The following is a 20404-nucleotide window of genomic DNA, read 5'->3' as shown; positions in this document are numbered from 1 at the left end:
GACCTCGCTCCCAGGGTGACATTTCCTTCCCTAGCATCTTGCTGGTCACGTGGTTTAGACCCCCTGATCTTTCATATTGTTGGTCATGCAGTTCAGACCCTTCCCTAACCTTTCCTCCCCTCGCATGTCACCAGTCATGCACCAGAGCCCCTTAGAGGAGAAACAAGGGGGCCGAAGAAAAGCCTCAGACACTTCCCATCCAAGCCCTTGCATAGCCACTCCCTTCAGCATTAAGCACTCAAGGCAATGAGGTTCGGGCCCATATCAAACAATCTCAGGAGCAAAGCTTCAGGTCTATTGACCATATGGAGACAGTTTTGGTCAAACTAGAGATAACATCTAAGCCTCAGTTCTGTTTCAGCTCCAGGCCCAGAAAAGCATGTAGGTCATGGGGGGGGGGGGGGGGCGGGCTGGGAGAGGAGGTGAAGGGGGGCGACACCATGGCTGAATCAAGACCAGCTGCAATGACTAATGATCCCCTACACGAGCACCGACCCATCAGTAGAGACCACAACACTAGAAGGACACACCTGGAACTTTGATGAATATTCTATTGAGAGCCTCCCCTGAAATTTCCCCTAAAGTCCCCCAATTTGGAAAACAGATAAAATCCCTGAAGACAAACTATCCAGTGCGCTCCTTCGTTTGCTCCACCCCCTCTCAAGCCCACACCTAGCTTTCCCTTTCTTCCCTCAAGGCACACCTAGCTTTCCCTTTCTTCCCTTTGCTTTCTTTATACTAAGCAATCAGTGCCCTTCTTCTGCCTCTGTAACTGGTTTCCTGAGCTTACGTAGCCCCAGCTGGCTCACTTCTTCTATGGCTCACTTCTTCTACCTCTGTGACTTTCTAAATAAACGTTTGCTTGTATGTGAGACTTGGCTCTGAATTCTTTCTTAGCCAAACTTAAGGACCAAGGTCTAACATCGGGTGCTGTTCAGCATCAACAGTTCCAGAAGACACATTGCATTGGCTCAACAACAACAATCTTACTATCTTAACAAAACAGAGCTTTCCTGAACTCTTGCAAAGGACTAATTCCTCCGGAGTCGGCCTAGCCCCATGGTCGGCAAACTGCGGCTCTCGAGCCACATGCGGCTCTTTGGCCCCTTGAGTGTGGCTCTTCCTAAGCCTTAGGAGTCCCCTAATTAAGTTAATAACAATGTATCTACGTATATAGTTTAAGTTTAAAAAAGTTGGCTCTCAAAAGAAATTTCAATCGTTGTACTGTTGATATTTGGCTCTGTTGACTAATGAGTTTGCCAACCACTGGCCTAGCCAGTTGTCAGGATGCAGAAAGAACTGAGAGAGGGAAGTCAGAGAGACCACTCTGACCAGGCGAGGACTGGAAGGAGGCCCTGTGGGCAAGAGACAAAGCAACCCTGCCAGGAGGGTCCTTGTGCATTCTCGCAGCAAACAGGCTGTCCCCCTCTTTCCTCATCCACTCTCTCCCTTACTGTGACACAGTAAAAGCTGCTCAGTTCCTAGTCACCGCTAATGAAAGAACAGTATGAATATAAATGACTGTGGCAATGTTTTAGATTTAAGACTTTTATTTTTTTCACCACCTGGGCAGATGAAGCTCAATGCTACCTCTGGAGCCCCCAAGTCCTTTACCCTTCACAATATGTAAATGTTCTTAGAAAGTGCCTACGCTTTGGTGTCTGACTTGTAATGGGTCAGAGTGCGTGCAGAAGGGTCGGTGGCGTTAATCCACCTGGGCATCCAGTAGTGGGTCAGCCAGTCAGCCCGGCCTGGGTAGTGGCGTTCAAAGATTTGACGGTAGTAGTAGCCTTCTTTCGTTTTAGGAGTGTTGAAGGGAAACTTCTGGGCTGCCGCTGCCATCATTGCATCATCAACCTGTAAGAATGAGTGTATAAAACCAGAATGGTATTTTTTTTAAATGGCATAGAAATACATGTATTTAATCTAGCTTCATAAAACCAAAAGAGAAAAGATAGATTTGAAAAGGCTTGACTGTAAATACAGCCGGAGACCTTCTGCATCACCCATCATTTAGAAAGTGTTAAAGACCACAAAATGCACAGCTATGGAACTTTTAAAGAACATTGGTTAAGTCTCTTCTCTCTTAACATGAGATGCTACTTTATAATCCTACGTGCTAGTTAATTCTTAAAAAAGAGGAAGCCTCTCCTACAGATACAAAACATTGAAACTAAGCACAAAATAAACTCTATACCCAAATTGTCCTATTCCAGAAAATACTTTTAAAAGCATCATACCTGATGCTCAATATGTTCCTGTAAAATCCTAAACCAGGAATTCTTAACGGAGGTTATGCCATCACTGAAGGCTTCTTTCGGTCGCCAGAGAATCTCTTTCGGTAGCAGATTGGAGTCCTCAAATGTCTCTCTCAGGAGATGTTTTTCTATCCCGTTCTGAAGACAAAAGGAGCATCAGGAAAAGCTACAGATACAACCAACACCAATGGCCAGTTTTTATCCTGAACCGATGCACCTACCTTGGGGATTCTCATATCAGGCGGCAGAGACAAGTAATAGGAACAAAACCGATGGTCCAGGAATGGGACCCTCAATTCCAGGCTTAAAGGGGAAGAGAAGAGATCCAAATCAAGATGGGTATTTAGCGCCTGTCCATTTAGATCATGGCTTAGAGTTTCCTAGCAATTCAACCAGCCTCTAAGTATTGTTAAGATTATAATGTCATTTTTTTCAATCCTCCGAACTGATAGCCCTGTAAGAATCCATGAATACAGATGTACTACCTCAAATAGGGAGTGAAATAAGCAGTTTGAGAAAAATTACTTTTACTTTCCCTTCTGGGAACAAGTGAACACCTATCTCAAAAAGCAGAGAAAGAATCACGAGTGGCATGGATGATTAAGAACGTCCTTTGCCTTGGCCTTTCAAACTCAAAGATTTTTCTGGGTGGGACCATCTTTTGTCCTATTAAAAGCTGTAATGATAATTCAAAATTTTTTGCTCGACTGATTGAAAATTTACATATAAGATTCAGTATAAACCAATGTTCTGGTTCCCTCACAGGGGCATCATTTGCATCCTGAATCCTGGTGACTAAATTAGGACAAGGGATAGGACCATAACCACGGATTCCGTTCACTGCCACCCCCATAATTTATTACTCTGTAATCTAAGCGTGGTTGGTGGAAGCAACAGAAACATTTAATGTTGGTTATTTATCATGTATAACAAGTATCTTCAACTCTCCAACATGGCCAGCTAAAAAGTGAAACTTTATAACATATACTTATCTAATCCTCACTCGGGGACATGCTTTTACTGATTTTAGAGAGGGAGGAAAGGGGAGAGACATCTATGTGAGAGAGAAACATCTATCAGTAACCTCCTGCATGCACCCCAACAGGAGATCGAACCCGCAACCTAGGTATGTGCCCTGACCGGGAATCGAACCTGAAACCTTTTGGTGTACAGAATGATGCTCCAACCAACTGAGCCAACCAACCAGGACAAAATGAAAACTTTAGCCAACAGAAATGATGCCATAGAAACCTGGTTTTATAATTTTATCAAACCTCTCGCATCTTCTTATCCCTACGCAGGATCACACAGCATCAAGCAGGCAGGTGCTCAGCACCTGTGACAAGGAGGTCACTTCCCTTCGAGACTTAAAAAGAGCTGCAACTGCCTTCCCTCGCAGTTGTTCAGATATGAGCGAAATGCTGTTATGCTGTGAAGGTGGAAACTTGGTCTAGAACCACCTGTGAAAGTCCTCTCCCATTCCCACAGCAGCACTTTGAATTTAGCCTAATTTCTTTGGGGCTAAGAGACAAGCTTCATTTTCTCTATAAAAGTCATACTCGACAACGTATAACCAATTGGAAAGAAAAAAAAAAGTCGGCCACTGCACTTTCGGTGCTTGAGGTTAATTGTTACCATCGCCTCTCAAAACACTGAGTTACCCGTGGGCAGCAGTGGTTCGATCTGCGCGGAGGACATCGAACAGATAGAGCTCCTTCAGCAGCCTCTCGCTCTCCTCCTGGGCCTGTTCCGGAGAAGGAGCCTAGCGACCAACAAACAGCCGACAGTCAGAAATACACAGGCAGATGTGCTTTGAGCAAATAGAAGTTTTTGCTTCTTACTCTTACACATACTCCAACTCTAAAGGTGGGTGAGGCAAAAAGCCACAGAGTTTAGGGAAGGGAGGGATGCTGTATAAAATATGTCTTCCCTCACACCAAAGAACAAATACAATGGACACACTGTGCAAGAACCATAATATCACAGGGGATTAAGGGACATGATTCCCATGCTTGAAGAATAGAGATTATCGACATTATTAAGACTTCTTTCTCCCTCCAAGAAAACACAAAGCAGACAGTCTCAGATTTCCTCATATACCTCCCAAGGTACTCAGAAGTGTTACTGCTATACTGAAAATAGTGACATAATTCATACTTCCCCTTTTTTTCATTTTTCATGCTTTTCTTAATCTAACACCAATATCCTTCCATTTCTGAATGCTTACCTTGTGAAAATATATGTAACCCTGCGTAAGTTCATCTGAGCCTTCTCCAGAGAAGATCACTACACTATCTGTGTTCTTCCGAATGTACTTGGAAATTAAGTACATACCTTAAAGAAGAGACAGAAATTACTATTAATGTCGACATAACTCTTCACCAAAAATGTCTTTTATTTTTAAATGGTTTTTGGAAACAACTACAAGTTTTGTTCTTAGATTAGACTCTTATCATTTTTTGTATGGTGATACTGGTATGAAACGTATGAAATTTTTAAGATATTTGCATCATTGTCCAATTTAGCAAAATTTTAAGGTGGACATTCTTGGTCTAAAAGCATTAACATTTTAAAACCTATATATGAAATTGTGGAATGGTTTTGGGCTATTGCACTGCAAAAGCACGAGTTTTAGATTAAGTATACAAAAAATAGTAAGAGAGTTAAGGTTTTGGTAGTTTGGTTTTAATTTTTTTTAATACTATCCATCCACCAATTTTCACATATAGTTAAAGATACTACATAAGTTATTAAAAGATGCCCATTGGTTCCTGCTCCACATCCCTGTAAGCCAGTATTTGTTCTTAACGCTTCCCTAGGCAGACTTTTTAGACATTTTTACTAATTGCTTCCGCCCCAATGAAATATTAACACCAGATATACTATATATAAAGTATATATACTCAAAGTGTTATCAGATTCTGAGTCTCTTAAAAGAGGCATATCTAAGCCAGTACATATTAGAGGCTCAACAACATTGGATCAGTCTGATATTGGAATGTATCCACCAGATAAAACTAGTATTGCCTGTTACTGATTGATAAGTTGTATGATAATTTATCAGAATATATCTAAAATGAGTACTTCTTACAGAAAATTAGTTACCGCCCAGACCTATTTCCCTATATAGCCCAAGAAACATTATACAGAGAAATTGGGGGAAGAGGTTGCAGAACATATATATCTACTTTTTAGAGAAATATCAACAGTGATACTATAAATGTGGAAGTTTCACTACATATTTGTTGTCCCTCTCACTCCAAGAAATTCAGGGAATTCTTAAATGATCTTGTCTTAGATACTTGGTGACTATTTACATTTATTCTGGAGTATGCTTTTTAAACTGTTGCTTGAAATAATATTCTTACAACTTATAGTTTTTCAGAATTAAAAGCCTTTTTGATATAAAATACCTTACCCACTGAAGCGCGAACTGTTGTAATGTCATAAGTTTCCAAGGAAAATATGACTTCATCCAGGGCCTGAATACCTTCCTCAGAGTTAAAGAGGACTTCATGGTGTTCACTCCCAATATGATTTGCCACCTGATTATATAAAGAAATACCCACACACTTGTTATTTAAAGAAAAGAACTGCCCTTGGAAATGAAACTTGACTCTATTTCACAATGTCTTATGAACTAACAATAGTGGAAAACTAGGCAAAATAAGGGGAAATGGTTCAGTAGGCCCCTACAATATGGGGACATGACTCTCCAGGCCACCACATAGAAGTCCCACCTAGTCAAGTTCCCTTGCCTGCCCCCAGTCCCTCCCCTCCACTCAACCACCAAGAGGTAGAACTCCCATCAGCCTTTCACTGCAAGACTTCAACCTAACAGTAAGAGGCTTCCATTTAGCATACTACCCCACCCCCAAAACACACATCTACTTTACCTAACCTACCTCATCTCTCTCTAGTCCAGCATGGTCTTGCTCTAACCTTGGCCATCTTTCCACCCTCCTGCAATGCCTCATTTTATACCTGGGATATTATGCCTAAATGCAATGGCCCCTCCCCTTATAATATTTTCTTTGCCTATTTTGGATCCTTTCATCTTTAATCAACTTGCTTTGGGACTGCTCTCTAGCTCTTTATCATCATTCTATGTCAGTTTTTCCAGATTAGGAATGAAGTCTCCTGCACACTGAATGTGTACTACATCACCTTTTCCCATAGTCCTAAACATACTGCTTCATAAAAACAAACAAAAAACTCAAGCCCTGGCTAGTGTGGCTTAATTGATTGGGTGTCATATCATGCACCAAAAGATTGCTGGTTTGATTCCCAGTCACGGCACATGCCCAGATTGTAGGTTTAATCCCCAGTAGGGGGCTTGCAGGAGGCAGCCAATCAATATTCTGTTCTCACATCAATGTTTCTCTCTCTCTCTCACTCTCTCCCTCCCCCCCCCCCTTTCCTCTAAGAATCAATCTTTTAAAATCTTAAAAAAATAAAATAACAGCTAACATTCACCAAGTACTTACTACATGCTAGGCTCTACCCTGTGCACTTTTTGTGAATTATATAATTTTCACCTCAATACTATTCTGTAGTAGATACTATTACTTCCTCATAAGTGAGGAACTGCAAGGTGGAGCTAGGATTTGAAATGAGCCATCAGGCTCCTAAGCCCGAAGGCCTAACCACTTTTGAAATGAGAATGATTGTCATAGGGTTTTTATGAGAACTCCATTGACCACAGTAGATAAAAGTACCCAGAATACAGTGTACAACATAGTTGAAACCGGCATTTCATTACATTTTAACACAGTTCATGTTAAAACAATTACCAGAGTCAATATAGCAGAAGTACAGAATCATCATTACTGGCTTTATTTTCATCCTAGTAACAGGCAGAGATGATGTCTTACCTTTCTGGCAGCTAGTAAATCAGGACTGTCTTCCATGCCAATGGCGAATGTCTGGAAAGGGTACTGGACTTGGGCTTCCTTTAGCTGCCTCATCAGGGTGGCAGCAACCAAACTGGAATCCAAGCCCCCTACGAGCAAGACGACAGGTGTACTGGTCATGTGCTGTGCACAGACTGGGACAGATGACCTGCGTTCATATTAAGCACCAAGACTGGAGTTTTATCATTTTAAATCCCCAACTTTTATAAACTGAAAGTCAACTTTAATAAGAGAAAAATCTAACATAGCCAGTGATCATGGTTAACGGCATTTGAATGGGTTCAACAATCACTACACACAACTCTAAAAAATGTTTACTCACTCATCCCAACAATAATTATAGTGTAACTTTAACTTGCTAAATTACCATAAATATGAAATGCAGCTTAGAGAAAACTATTTCATCCTATAATGGAGAAAAGATTAAGTCATAAAGTAAATATTTTATGGGCAAAACCTCAGGGATAGCTACAAATCCTTTAACTTAAACAAATACATATTAAATATAACTAGTTGTTTTTTTAACGGTCTTCACCTGATAGAAGACAGCCAATCCTTCTGTCTGTCATCAAACGTTTCCTAATGGCATTGTCAAAAAGGATGCGGAGGTTGCTCTTCACGGTTTCTATCTCAAAACCTGTGAATACATGAAGTAGGTGAAACAGCGCCAGACATGCTCGGGCTGAGTTCCTTGCTGCGAAGAGGGATAGAATCATTAACATCTATCCTCACGGCATTTGCTCAACAGTGGAGTTTGTCAGATCCCACTGTGCCACCTCCAAATTAAATAGGAAACAGATCATCAATAGGAAATCATTCCAATGATGCGTGAGTCTAATCCTCCTTTGGGAGAGAGGTGGGGAATGGGTAAGTGGGCATTTGCTTTATTACCTGGGGATAGCTTCTCGACGCTGTCATAGAGGGCGTGTAGAGGCTCATCTCTGCAGTGATGATATTTGACCATTTCCACTGATGCAACTTTGCCATTTGGCTTTAAATCCAAAACCTCATAGTGTCCTGGGAGAAAAGGCTCCACTTTTAAAAAAGGAGCTGTGGAGTGCTTCAAGTTAACAAGACCTACGAATTCAAAAAGATAACTTTATTCGAATGAGCACACTTCACAGTAACTTTCATGATCAGTTAATATCCTTTAAATTCCTATTTGTTTTCCCTTTTTAATACAAATGCATATCCACTGCAGGAGCAAAATAAAAGGAGTTTTTGGTAAGTCATTCTAAAAGCAATGAGAAAGAGAAACTGTTGCAGTACCCTGGCTGAGATCATTCGGTCTGGAAAAGGGCAGTGTTATGAAGGATGCAAAATGTGAGTCAAGAAATTTCAAGGGGTAAATTGAATTTAAAGTTATAATTCTATATCATATCAAGTTATCAGGCCCAAAGGAGACACAGGGGAGGTCTTCTTTTCCCTGTGTTCTCCCTACAGGGGTTTCCTAATAGTGCTTAACAGGTATACTTCTTTTGTGCCATTTGAAATGCCTGCAAATAGACCAATTCAGACATCTCTTAGTACCCACACTGTGACTGGTATTCTAAGGACCCTTTTATTGATCTCATTATTCTTGCTTCAACCAATATTAAATCTAGAAAATAAGTGAGAAAAGACTTGAAATAAAGCAAAAAGAGACATGCAGGTAGACCAGATTTTAGGATGCTACCACTGTCTAGGTAAGAGATAAAAGATGAATGTTGCCCTGGCTGGTGTGGCTAAAAGGTTAGAGCATTGGCCCTAAGACCCAAGGGTCTTGGGTTCGATTCCTGGTCAAAGGCACGTACTTTGGTTGCAGTTTCCCCAGCCCTGGTGGGGGTGCTTGCAGGAGGTAACCAATTGATGTGTCTCTCTCATGTTGATGTTTCTCTCTCTCTCTCCCCCTCCTCCCTCCCTTCCATTCTCTCCAGAAATCAATGGCAAAAAATAACCTCATTTTTGCATATTGATCATGTATTCTGTAACCTTGATGAACATAATGGAAAGAATATACAGGGTGGGGCAAAAGTAGGTTTACAGTTGTTCATATGGAAAATAATATAATAATTAATAAAGAATAATACAAGAATAAACTGTTTCATGTACTCATAACTGTAAACCTACTTTAGCCCCACCCTGTATGGGAACTCTACTTTCTGTTCAATTTTCCTGAAATGTAAAAATGCTCTAAAAAGCAGTCTGTTAATTTTTTTAAAATATTAAAAAATCAAATGATCCTCAGCAGGAAAAAAGGATCAAAGAACTAAACAGACATTTCTCTAACGAAGATATACAAATGGCACACAGACAAGAAAAAATGCTCAACATCCCTGTCCACAGGAGAATGCCAATTGAAAGGACAATGAAGTGGTACTTCCTATGTAGCAGGATGGCTAGAATCAAAAAGTTAGGGAAAAAGTCTGTGAGGATGTGGAGAAATTGAAACCCTCATATACTGCTGATGGAGATATAACCCTCATATACTGCACAGCCACTTTGAAAAACAGTCTGGCAATTCCTCCAACAATTAAACACAGAGTTACCACATGACCCAGCAAGCCCACCCTAGGGATATGCCCAAGAGAAATGAAAACATATGTCCATGCAAAAACTTGCAGACAAATATTTATAGTAGCATTATTCAAAATAGCCAAAAGGGAGAAACAACCCACATGTCTACCCACTGGCAAATGGATAAACAAAATGTGGTATATCCATGTAACAGAATATCTTTTGGCTGTAAAAAGTAAGTACAATACATGCTACAAGACAAACAAATCTTGAAAACATTATGCAAGTGAAAGAAGCCCATCACAAAAGACCACATGACTTGATCCCGTTCATATGAAATGTCTCCAGAGAGGTTCAACAATTGATGGATATAGAGGGATGGGGAGTGACAATTAAAGAGTACAGGGTTTCTTTTTTAGGTGGTGAAAAATTTTCTAAAATTCACAGGAGTTTTAGTAGCAGATATCTGTGAATATACTAAAAACCGCTGAATTATATACGTTAAATGGGTGAATTGTAAGGTATGTGAATTATCAATAAAGCTGTTTTCAGAATGCTAAATAAAAATTTGCTATAGCTATGACCTGGTTCCACAGTACAACAACTGCAGGACCAAACCTAATATTATAATACCAGAGGCCCAGTGCACGCATTCATGCACCAGTGGGGCCCCTAGTCATGGCCTGTGGGGATTGGGCCGAAACCGGCAGTCCAATGCCACCTGCTGCTCCTGCCTGCCGTTCCCGCTCATCTTGGCCCCACTGCGCCTGCCATGGGCTTGTGCCCAGTCAGTCCCGATCAGGAGAGGCTCGCGCCTTCACAGCTGCGCTCACCAGCCATAAGCCCTGTGTCTGGCGCCCATCGGTCAGCTGAGCAGCGCTCCCGCTGTGGGAGCCCATTGACCACCAGGGAGCAGCTCCTACATTGAGCGTCTGCCTCCTGATGGTCAGTGTGCATCATAGCGACCAGTCATTAGGTCGTTTAGGCTTTTATATATGTAGATAGATGATAGAGGTAAACTTGCCAAAACATATGGGATCAAACTATATGCAAAGCATATCAGCACAACAAAAATTAAATGAATTTACTACATAGATTTATACTTCAAGGATTACGGAATTTAAGTGCTAAAAGGAGAATCCAACTACTTGGTTTAAAAAACACAAAGCCAGAGGGTCCGTGACTTACTTAGTCAATTGTAAAATTCTGGATTGCCCCCTATGGGAGTTGTAAACATGACCTGGGGGGGGGGGGGGGGACATAAAATCCAGGATAATAATGAAAATCTGTAGAAAAAAACATATTACCTTTAGCTTCTGAACACACAGCCAAAAATCCATCTTCTGTCATGGCTCTAAACAACGGTCTGACTCCATAGGTATCTCTGCCCAGGAACACCTTCTTATTCGCTGTATCCAGTAAAATAAACGCAAATACCCCATCCAACAGACTAGCAGTTTGCTCAATTCCTCCTTTGTTATAAAGATGAAGGATTATCTCACCATCCACTTTGGTTTGATATTCAAATGCAAAATGGTGTTGCAGCTTAAGGAAGCAATAGCAAAATTAAAGTGTTAGAATCCTTGCATTCACTAATAATTTTATTTATTTATTTATTTATTTATTTATTTATTTATTTATTAGAGGCCCAGCGCACGAAATTCATGTGTGGGTATGGCCTGGCCTGGCCTGCGATCAGGGCCATCTTCCCTGGCTGTCCGCAGCCGGCTCCAGCCCCCGCCACCACCCACCCTGGTTCCCCATTCGCCATTGGTGATCAGAACCTGCCAGCCAAGGAAAAGAATCAAGAGGTGGTCAGTGCACCTCATAGTGACTGGTCAAGCAGTCATTCTGGTCATTTTACCATTAGGGTCAATTTGCATATTACCCTTTTATTATATAGGCTTTTTTCTTTAGTGATTAAGGTTTTACATATGTGTCCTTATCCCCCATTGCCTCCTCTCCCCTCTCTCATGCCCTCACCCCCCTGGTGTCTGTGTCCATTGGTTAGGCTTATATGCATGCATACAAGTCCTCTGGTTGATCTCACTAATAATTTTTTACTGCCAAGTTCTTTCAATATTTCTACGCTCAATAATCATTTCATGCACTTGAGTGGTTTAGAAGAATCATGGCATTCTGTGAAAACTTTAGTTGCATTCTCATAAACAGAATGTGGAGATAATGCACCAGAACAGCAATGCATGGAGGTATGGAGGGGGTGGGCAAAAGTAGGTTTATCGTTGTTTGTATGGCAAATAATACAATGATTAATACATAATACAAGAACAAACTCTGTTTCGCATACTCACAACTGCAGACCCACTTTTGCCCACCCCTGTATATATGTAAGTTAAGCAAATGGGTTGCCCAGTTGCCATGACCCTAAAAGTGTAACTTCTACTATTGTGAAATTTTGATTTCAGAATATAGTACTGACTGAGTTTCTTCTAGGTCAGCCTAAAAGACCCACCTATGAAAATAGAAAGCAAAAGCACAAACATATTTGGCACTATTCCCCGGCAAATAAATGATTCCGTCACAATAATAGAGACACGTGGTCTAAAACAAAGCTGCAGGTCCCTGGGGAGGACATCCAGTCCTCCCCTCTGCAGTGGAAGTACAGGGACTTCTCACAGATGGACAGAATGACAGTGAAGCTGATCAGAGCACATGATCCAAAGGAGCAAAGGGACAGTCACTATCACTGCAGAGTCAGGGAGTTTATGTTCCCAAGCCCTGAGGATCTCCATCATCACTGGCAAACCGTACTTAATTCATGATTTCTGGCTGACAAGGGAGAGAAAAAGGTTCCTATAAAATCAGGTGGAAATTTTTAGATAAGTTTAAACATTTAAAACACGTTTTTAATTTTCAAAAAGTAAGTCTACCCTGACTGGTGTGGCTTGGTGGTTAAGCGTCGACCTGTGAACCAGGTGCACGGTCAGGGCACATGCTCAGTTTGCAGGCTCGATCCCCAGTGTGAAGTGTACAGGATGTAGTTTTTCAATGATTCTCTCTCATCACTGATGTTTCTATCTCTCTCTCCCTTCCTCTCTGAAATCAATAAAAATATATATATTTTTTAAAATTTACATGTTTGTATACATACAGCCTATGAAACATGCTTCATATAAACTTGTGGACCTTCTGTCTCTAAGCCCTCACAGAACAAAGCCCAAAAATGGGGGTTGGCCGCCTCCAGTGTCTACAAAGCCACCTCCTGGTTGCCTCTCCCTGCTCTAAGAGACCATCAGAGATGATCTGTCACTGGCAGGTGAGGTGTGGGAACGGTCTTCTGCTGACCCTTCTGGACTTAAGTACCTGAGGGATAAGTGACCCTAAAGTATCCAATGATTTTAGCAAGCAGCAGCTTCCCAAACTTTCCCTCTACTACCATGTCATCACTGCTCTTGGGCGTAAGCTTTGCAGGTAATTTATGGGTTAATAATTCACAGGTACCACCTCCTGCTCTGCTGAGAGAGAAGCTCCCATATCTTGCTACCATCTGGAAATCACAGTGCCCTTGGACTTGGCTGCAAGGCCCTGCTGCTCCCGGCAGGGAGAGGGCCTCCTCTATGCCCCAGCCTTTACTCAGATTCCTCCTCTCCTTGCCTTATTCTCCTCCCACTCCCCATACACCTCAGGCTGCATTTTAGTGGTAGTAGTAAATTTTATTTTCATCAACAACAGGAGGGCTTTGGAGCTTCTGTTGCAGAATATTTTACAAGAGCCTAAAATGTCCATTCTTTAGACAGATTTCTACTCACACTGGATTACCACAGATGACAGACAGAAGCAATGGAACCTCTCTGCTTTTGACAATACAACATACTTTGCTGATTTACAATAGAAATATTTTTAAAATACTTAACTTTTTATAACTATTAACAAAACACACAAAAGAAGCAATGCTGTTCAAGTAAAGAAGGAATTTCCTGTCTTGTTTAAGGTGAAAGTCAGGCTAATGGAACCATAATACAACCTAGCACTCTTGTGTATTTGGCACTAATCTGGCTTAGTAAGAACGGAGTTTTAATAGCTCCCCTCCTGGACTCCACTAGCATGAAACTCCATTCTTACCTTCCCTGTTCACCATTTTGTCTTCAAACACCTAGACAAATGATGCCTGATGTATATATTCTAGGCCCTTAATAAATGTGAAAAGCATTTGATGGATAACTATAAAAACTTTTCAAATGAGAAGTCTGTAATGGAGTATTCCTATAAGCAGACAACAAACAATGGCAAAAGCTACGGTTTAGAGATAAAAACTAAAAGTCCAAAGGGTGGTTAGAATATAAAACCCTACCCATGAATAGGTGTGTATCAAGAAGGCTCAAAAAATACCCAGAGATATGAACCTTGAATGAAATCTGGCTCAAAACCAATAAACAAACTAACAATAAAAAAACCCAGCCATAAACATATTCCTGGGAAACTTAGGGAAATATGAACTAGATATTAGAAGGTATTATGGATTCTTAGTTTTTTGTTTTTTTAAAAAATATATTTTATTGATTTTTTACAGAGAGGAAGGGAGAGGGATAGAGAGTTAGAAACATCGATGAGAGAGAAACATCGATCAGCTGCTTCCTGCACACTCCCTACTGGGTATGTGCCTGAAACCCAGGTACATGCCCTTGACTGGAATCAAACCTGGGACCCTTCAGTCCGCAGGCCGACGCTCTATCCACTGAGCCAAACTGGTTAGGGCTGGATGCTTAGTTTTAATAACAGTATTGGTATTAGGTTGGAGAATGTCCTTATTCTTAAGAGATATATTCTTCCATTTTAGAAGTCATAGTATGTGTAATATACTCTAAATACAACAAAAAATAAATGTATATGTGTATAAATATAGAGAAACAGAGATAAGGCAAATATGGCAAAACATTAGCAGTTATTCAATTGGTTTTCATTGTTCTGTTCCTTTTAAAATTAAAAGTTGGAAAGAAGGATGACAAAAAACCCTGCAAATTTTAGATTTAAAATTTTCTTATGAAACATTAGCCAAATAATTCCACATTGGAAGGTTCTTAGTAAGTTTACCGTAGCTTCCTCAGGTCAGAATTTCCATCCCCTCACCCATTCTCATCCTAAGAGTAAACTTTTACCAGATTATAAAGCTGTTCCAATTTTAATGCTGCTAAAAGTCCTACTTCTTGCATTTAATTGCATCTGGCCACCTTTCTGTCCTTTGTTCTGATTAAGTGGAAGAATGCAGTCACCATAAATATCTTAAGGACAACATTATAGAAAAACTACAAATATGATCACCTCCAAACTATTAAATCTCAAATCTCTGTGCTCTTAGAATGATATTCCAACTCCATACTATACCAAGTCCTACTTGATCTGGTCCTGCCTGCCTTCCCAACCCTAACTTGTTTTCTTAAGACAATCTGAGGACTGCTTCCCGCCTCAGGGCTTCTACACCTGCCAGTCCCTCTACAGGAAATGCTCTTCCCAGTGCTGGCTGATGCTTGTCTATTGCCTCTCAGTTCCAGTGTCAATTTCTCAAGAGACCCCCTCTGACTACCCTTCCCAAAACTGGATCTCCCATACCCACCAGCTCCATATTCATGTTGTCAGGATGATGTTATATGTACAATGACTTTTTTTGTCTGATCCCTAAATAGAATAAGCTTCTTTACAGTGCAGACCTACCTCTCTTATTTACTACTGAATCCCCAGCACCTACCACCAAGCCTAGCACAGGCTCTAATTAACCTTTAAATTCATGATGGGGGGGTGAGGGGGAGGACACTAAGAGTTAAAGAACCTGAATTGTAATTCCCATTTTATCTTTTATCTTTTTTTGTGTGACCAAGTCACTTCACCCTTTTGCTCATCAGTGCCCTGTCTATATAACTGGAACAAATGAGATCATGAACATGGAAAGTGCTCTGAAAAGTAAAAACCATTTTATAAGATATGTAAAAATGATTATACCCAATGAGCTCTAAGGCTTAATCACATCAAGATATCCTCTGGTTTCATTTTGTTTACCTTCCGGTGGTTGTAGATTTCTCCGTTGTAACATAGCCACAAATAAGGATATTTCTTTACTCGAATTGGCTGCATTCCAAACAGCTGGTCAACCACCGCCAACCGGTGAAATCCAAAGCAGCAGTTGGTATATCCGTTGACATTCTCAAAGCGAAATGCATCCGGACCCCTGTGTGCAATCTTCATCGCACTCAGGCACTGAACAGAAAGGCAGTCATCGCTGCCAAAGAGGGCCCAAATGCCACACATGGTGCAGTGAAGCGACGTGTTCTCTATGGAGGGAAAAGCAGACCCGTTAAAGACTCAGTCTCCAATCCGAGTTTGTATTAAATCTTGATTCCAAAAACTTGCATAAAACATTTCAAAGACTGAAATATAAACTATCTTATCTACTGCATAGGATGGCAGGCCAACAGGAGTAGAAAATAACTTAATTTACTTACAAGTATTCAGGAAAGATGGGTGGCCTTTTTGTCCAGCCAGCTACAGCGGCTTAGCACCCGAAGCCTGCATCTCTCTCACCTTGGGATTTGGTCGGCTAGAGCTGGCAGTGTTCAGGCCACATTCTATTCTGCATGCGAGGTTCACTCCCAAAATACAGATGACATGTAGGCTGGCTTCTGCCCAGAGACCCCACCCTACTCTCTCCAGCCCAGAATCTCAAACGCCCTCAAAAGTCCATGAGACTCTCTAGATTACTACAGTATCCTCAGGGGTCTCCTAGACAATTAAATGTACTCTCTTTACCTGTACTAACCGCACATAGAAGATAGCAGGTAGAATGGAAGATGATACATGCTGCTAAAGTGTAATATGAAGATATACAGCTGTTATAAGCGTTTCACAACTTCTAGTTTACCACTAAGTGATTTATTCAAATGTGATAAAAGAAATTATAAAGAGAAAAGGAAAGCAATATTATCTGATACAGATATTCTGGCTTTATAAAAACAACAAAAATTACATTGGCAGAAATACACAATGTTCACCATCAAATTGCCCTAAAGGATGTTCTCAAATATTTTTGTCTCAAAACTGCTCTGGTCAGTAAAAAAGCAGAGTAGATAGGCCATAGACAGTGATGACATCTCTGAAAAACAGCTGGGTTCATCCCGTAGGCCAATAAGTAAATTGATAATTCCTACAAATGTTAATTATCTGGCAATTTCAAATTTTCAACTGTGAAATAAAGGGCTGTTTTATTTGGATGCTGCCAGCTCAAAACAGTTACTTTATCAAAATAGTAATTTGGAAATGACTGATTTTGGTATTTTTTAAAAATGTAAATTTGCAGCAAATGCCTAGATAATTTGGGTCAAAGATCATAAAGAAAAAATATATACTTATGTTATATCAATCATTTTGAGCAATCTTCTAAGGGTATTTCATTTGTATCTAAATGAACCTCAGAGCTTCATTTGGCCTCTTAATGAGACTAGAACAAATTAATTGATTATGGTATTAACACAAGCAACTGGGAAATACAGTATATGTCTTATGCCAGTCCCTTCCACACACTGGGCCAAATACCCAACAATGTGATTTAGTGGGAAAATTCACTGAGATTTAAGTATGACTACTGATAATTCACCTACTTTTCACTCCATATATATATATATATATATATATATATATACACACACACACACACACACACACACACACACACACAATGGAATGTTACTAAGCCATAAAAAAGTTCGTCATCTACAACGAATTATATGGACCTTGAGGTTATAATGCTAAGTGAAATAATTCAAAAGAAGATAAACACTATATGATTTAACTTATACATGGAATCTAAAAAATAAAACAAAAACTCATAGATATAGAGAACAACAAATCAGTGACTACCAAAGGAGAAGGGGGTTGGAGGATTGGCAAAAGGTGCGAAGGGGGTCAATTGTGTGGCAATGGATAATAACTAGACTTTTGGTAGTGATCATTTTGTAGTGTACACAGCTATCAAATTACAATGCTGTACAACTGAAACTTACATTTTACAAAAAGTGGGCTGGAAAAATGCTTTGAAAATCACATGAGGTCATTAGCCAATCACTTATTTACCTAGGTCCTACTAATGTTGCTTAGAGAATCCCATTATTAAGCCTGCTAAAGATAAATACTAACCACTAACTTGGAAGGGAAAAAGGGGGTCCAAGTTTGTGAAGCACATTTACTTCTCCAGCAGAAAAAAAGCAGATTAAAACCATCACCTATTGTATTTATTGGAATCAGTCTCATTAGAGGGCAAAGGTCCTACTGCTGTTACTTGTTCCTGGTAATTATCCATATTTCCTCATAAACTTCTAGATCAGTGCTGTCCAACACAAATAGCCACATATGTAACTTTAAATATACTAGTAGCACCATTAAAAAAAAGAGAGAAAATGTGAAGTTAACAATAAATATATTTTATTTAGCACATTTTACCAAAAATAGAATCATTTAAACATTTAATCAGTATTAACAATTATCGAGGAGGCATTTCTCAATTGGAACTAGCACATCTCAACTGGGACTAGCCAGCATTTCAAGTTCTCAATACAGTCACATATGGCTAGTCCCTGCAGAATTGGATAGTGGTTTTGGTGCGTTACACTCTAATTACCAACTACTTAAACTTCATGTCACTTTATTTTTACATTAAGATCTGAGCAGCCAACTCCTGGTCAGGTTCAAGACAAGTTGTTGCTTCTTCTTTTTTTTTTTAATTCTCACCCAAGGATATTTTTCCCATTGATCTTTAGAGCGTGAGAGTGGGAGGGAAGGAGAGAAGAGGGGAAGAGAGAGACATACACATGGACTGGTTGCCTCCCGCACACCCCCTGATCTGGGCCAGGGATCGAACCAGCAACTGAGGTACGTGCCCTTGACCGGCAATCGGACCCTCGACCCTTTGGTCCACAGGCGATGTTCTAACCACTGAACAACCGGTCAGGGCAAGACTAAATTGCTTCTAATTAATCTGATTGCAATGCGATCAATCAATGAAAAAAAGAGTTCTCGGTGCTTTTAAATTATTATTAGTCAAGCACCCAGAGCAACAGATCCTGGGTCTGTGGGCCACGGGAGAAGAAAACTGGTCTTTTATTCAAAATAGTAACATTAATATGAAGTTAGTTCAATTGAGCAGATAATCCACTGAAAACGAGTAAGCCAGTTCTTCTGCCTTTTTCTGTACCACCGCCGCCTGTCGCCCTCAACATTCTCTCTTTCCGTAGGTTGTGTTCAGCAAGTCACCTGGGTCGGGGGGAGGGGGTGTTTAGGTAAAAGAGGCGCAGCCAGAGGTGAGAGGGAAAGTGCAGATCCCGAGGCCGAGACCCACAACCCCGACACCGCCCCCTTCTGGACCAGGACCAGGCAACCAAATCCCCCTGGGACTCAACAGCACCCGGCCACGTGCACCCTCCAGCCGGTGCCCGGGAAGGTCTCAGGACTGCGACAATTTCCACAGGCCTCCACGCAATAAAAATAATAAAAAATAATAAAATTCACAGGGGGCAACTTAGGCTGCCGCTACCTCCCCTCTACGCTCACGGACCCCGCCCTCTGCGGACCACGACCGAGGTCTTTCCCCTCCCGGGGCTCCCGGCTGCGCCTCAATAGGCCCCGCCCTCTTCACCCGGCAGGAGCCGCAGCATCCGCTGAGCCCGGAGCCGCATCTGCCCTCCCATCTGCGGGGCCAGGCAGCATCCTCCTCCCGCCCACGGGGCAGCCCCGAGGCAAGCAGGGAGAGGCGCTGCGCTGGGCGCGGGAGCCGGGCTTACCTGGGCGCGAGCGGGGCGGGTGAGCAGGTGGCACGGAGAGCACAGACCTGGGCAGCGGGCAGCAGGCGGGCGGGGCGGCGCGGCCGGCCTCCTTTCACTTTATACCGCCGGCCTCCTGTAATGCGTGCGGGAAGTTTCATCATGCCCGCGGGAGCCAACCAGCGCGCAGGGGCGTGGCCGTGGGAGTGGGCGTGGCGGGCGGGAGGGCGGGACAGGCGGGGAGCCAGGGGTGCGAGGAGCTGGGAGGAACTCCTTTTTCCAGCTCCTTAATGTGTTACTGCACTTGCTGAAGAATAGCTTCCGAGGTCAGTCCAGGGACCCACTGACACCTGGGTTACCTTGCCTGCTGTTCTGACAATTAGGGGAACTTTTGCACTGGGTTCTTAGGGTAGGTTATTTTGCGTTGTAATGAGATGGATAGCATTGTGGAAATGAAAAAAAATAATTTCCCTTCTTGAGTGCTGTGGCTCTACAGAGTTCTCATCACTTTAGTACAGTGATGGCGAACCTTTTGAGCTTGGCATGTCAGCATTTTGAAAAACCCTAACTTAACTGTGGTGCCGTGTCACATATAGAAATTTTTTAATATTTGCAACCATAGTAAAAGAAAGATTTATATTTTTGATATTTATTTTATATATTTAAATGCCATTTAACAAAGAAAAAATCAACCAAAAAAATGAGTTCGCGTGTCAGAGGTTCACCATCACTGCTAGTACTTAGAATTTCAGGATGGCGGGAACCCCAGCCATCTCTCATTTCCTTAGTTTAAAAATAGAAACATAAGGAGGTTATAAGACATATCTATGGTCATATAAGCAGTTAGTGGTAAAATTTTCCAAATTGATTGCAGTAGCTCCTCAGCATCAGAGCTCCCTCATATCCTTAATTGCAAGGCAATCGGGAGGACTAGCTCCTCCTCACTCCTAAGAGAGTGTCTGATACACAGATGCGG

At 41.4% G+C, this 20404-nt stretch overlaps 1 protein-coding gene across 3 annotated transcripts; it reads right to left on the bottom strand.

The window, feature by feature from the left end:
• Positions 1-1532: 1532 nt before the first annotated feature.
• ASNS (asparagine synthetase (glutamine-hydrolyzing)) lies at positions 1533-19570 on the bottom strand. 3 transcript variants are annotated; one of them, XM_036328093.1, is made up of 12 exons: positions 19450-19570; positions 15680-15951; positions 10975-11212; positions 8063-8248; positions 7707-7865; positions 7133-7260; positions 5677-5803; positions 4486-4592; positions 3920-4020; positions 2480-2561; positions 2241-2396; positions 1533-1857 (listed from the first exon to the last, which is right to left on the bottom strand). In XM_036328093.1, the coding sequence occupies exons 2-12, from the start codon at positions 15926-15928 to the stop codon at positions 1648-1650; spliced, it is 1743 nt and encodes a 580-aa protein (XP_036183986.1). In that variant the 5' UTR covers positions 15929-15951; positions 19450-19570; the 3' UTR covers positions 1533-1647. The 3 variants fall into 3 exon arrangements, with proteins under 3 accessions (XP_036183986.1, XP_036183988.1, XP_036183987.1); XM_036328095.1 differs by having other exon boundaries at positions 7707-7808; XM_036328094.1 differs by lacking the exon at positions 19450-19570 and adding an exon at positions 16123-17266.
• Between the last annotated feature and the right edge of the window lie 834 nt (positions 19571-20404).

The sequence above is a fragment of the Myotis myotis genome, unplaced genomic scaffold (genome assembly GCF_014108235.1).
Source record: "Myotis myotis isolate mMyoMyo1 unplaced genomic scaffold, mMyoMyo1.p scaffold_m19_p_11, whole genome shotgun sequence".
Classification (NCBI taxonomy): domain Eukaryota; kingdom Metazoa; phylum Chordata; class Mammalia; order Chiroptera; family Vespertilionidae; genus Myotis; species Myotis myotis.
Note: the sequence above shows the minus strand (reverse complement) of the source record. Positions and strands in the feature narration are given on the sequence as shown.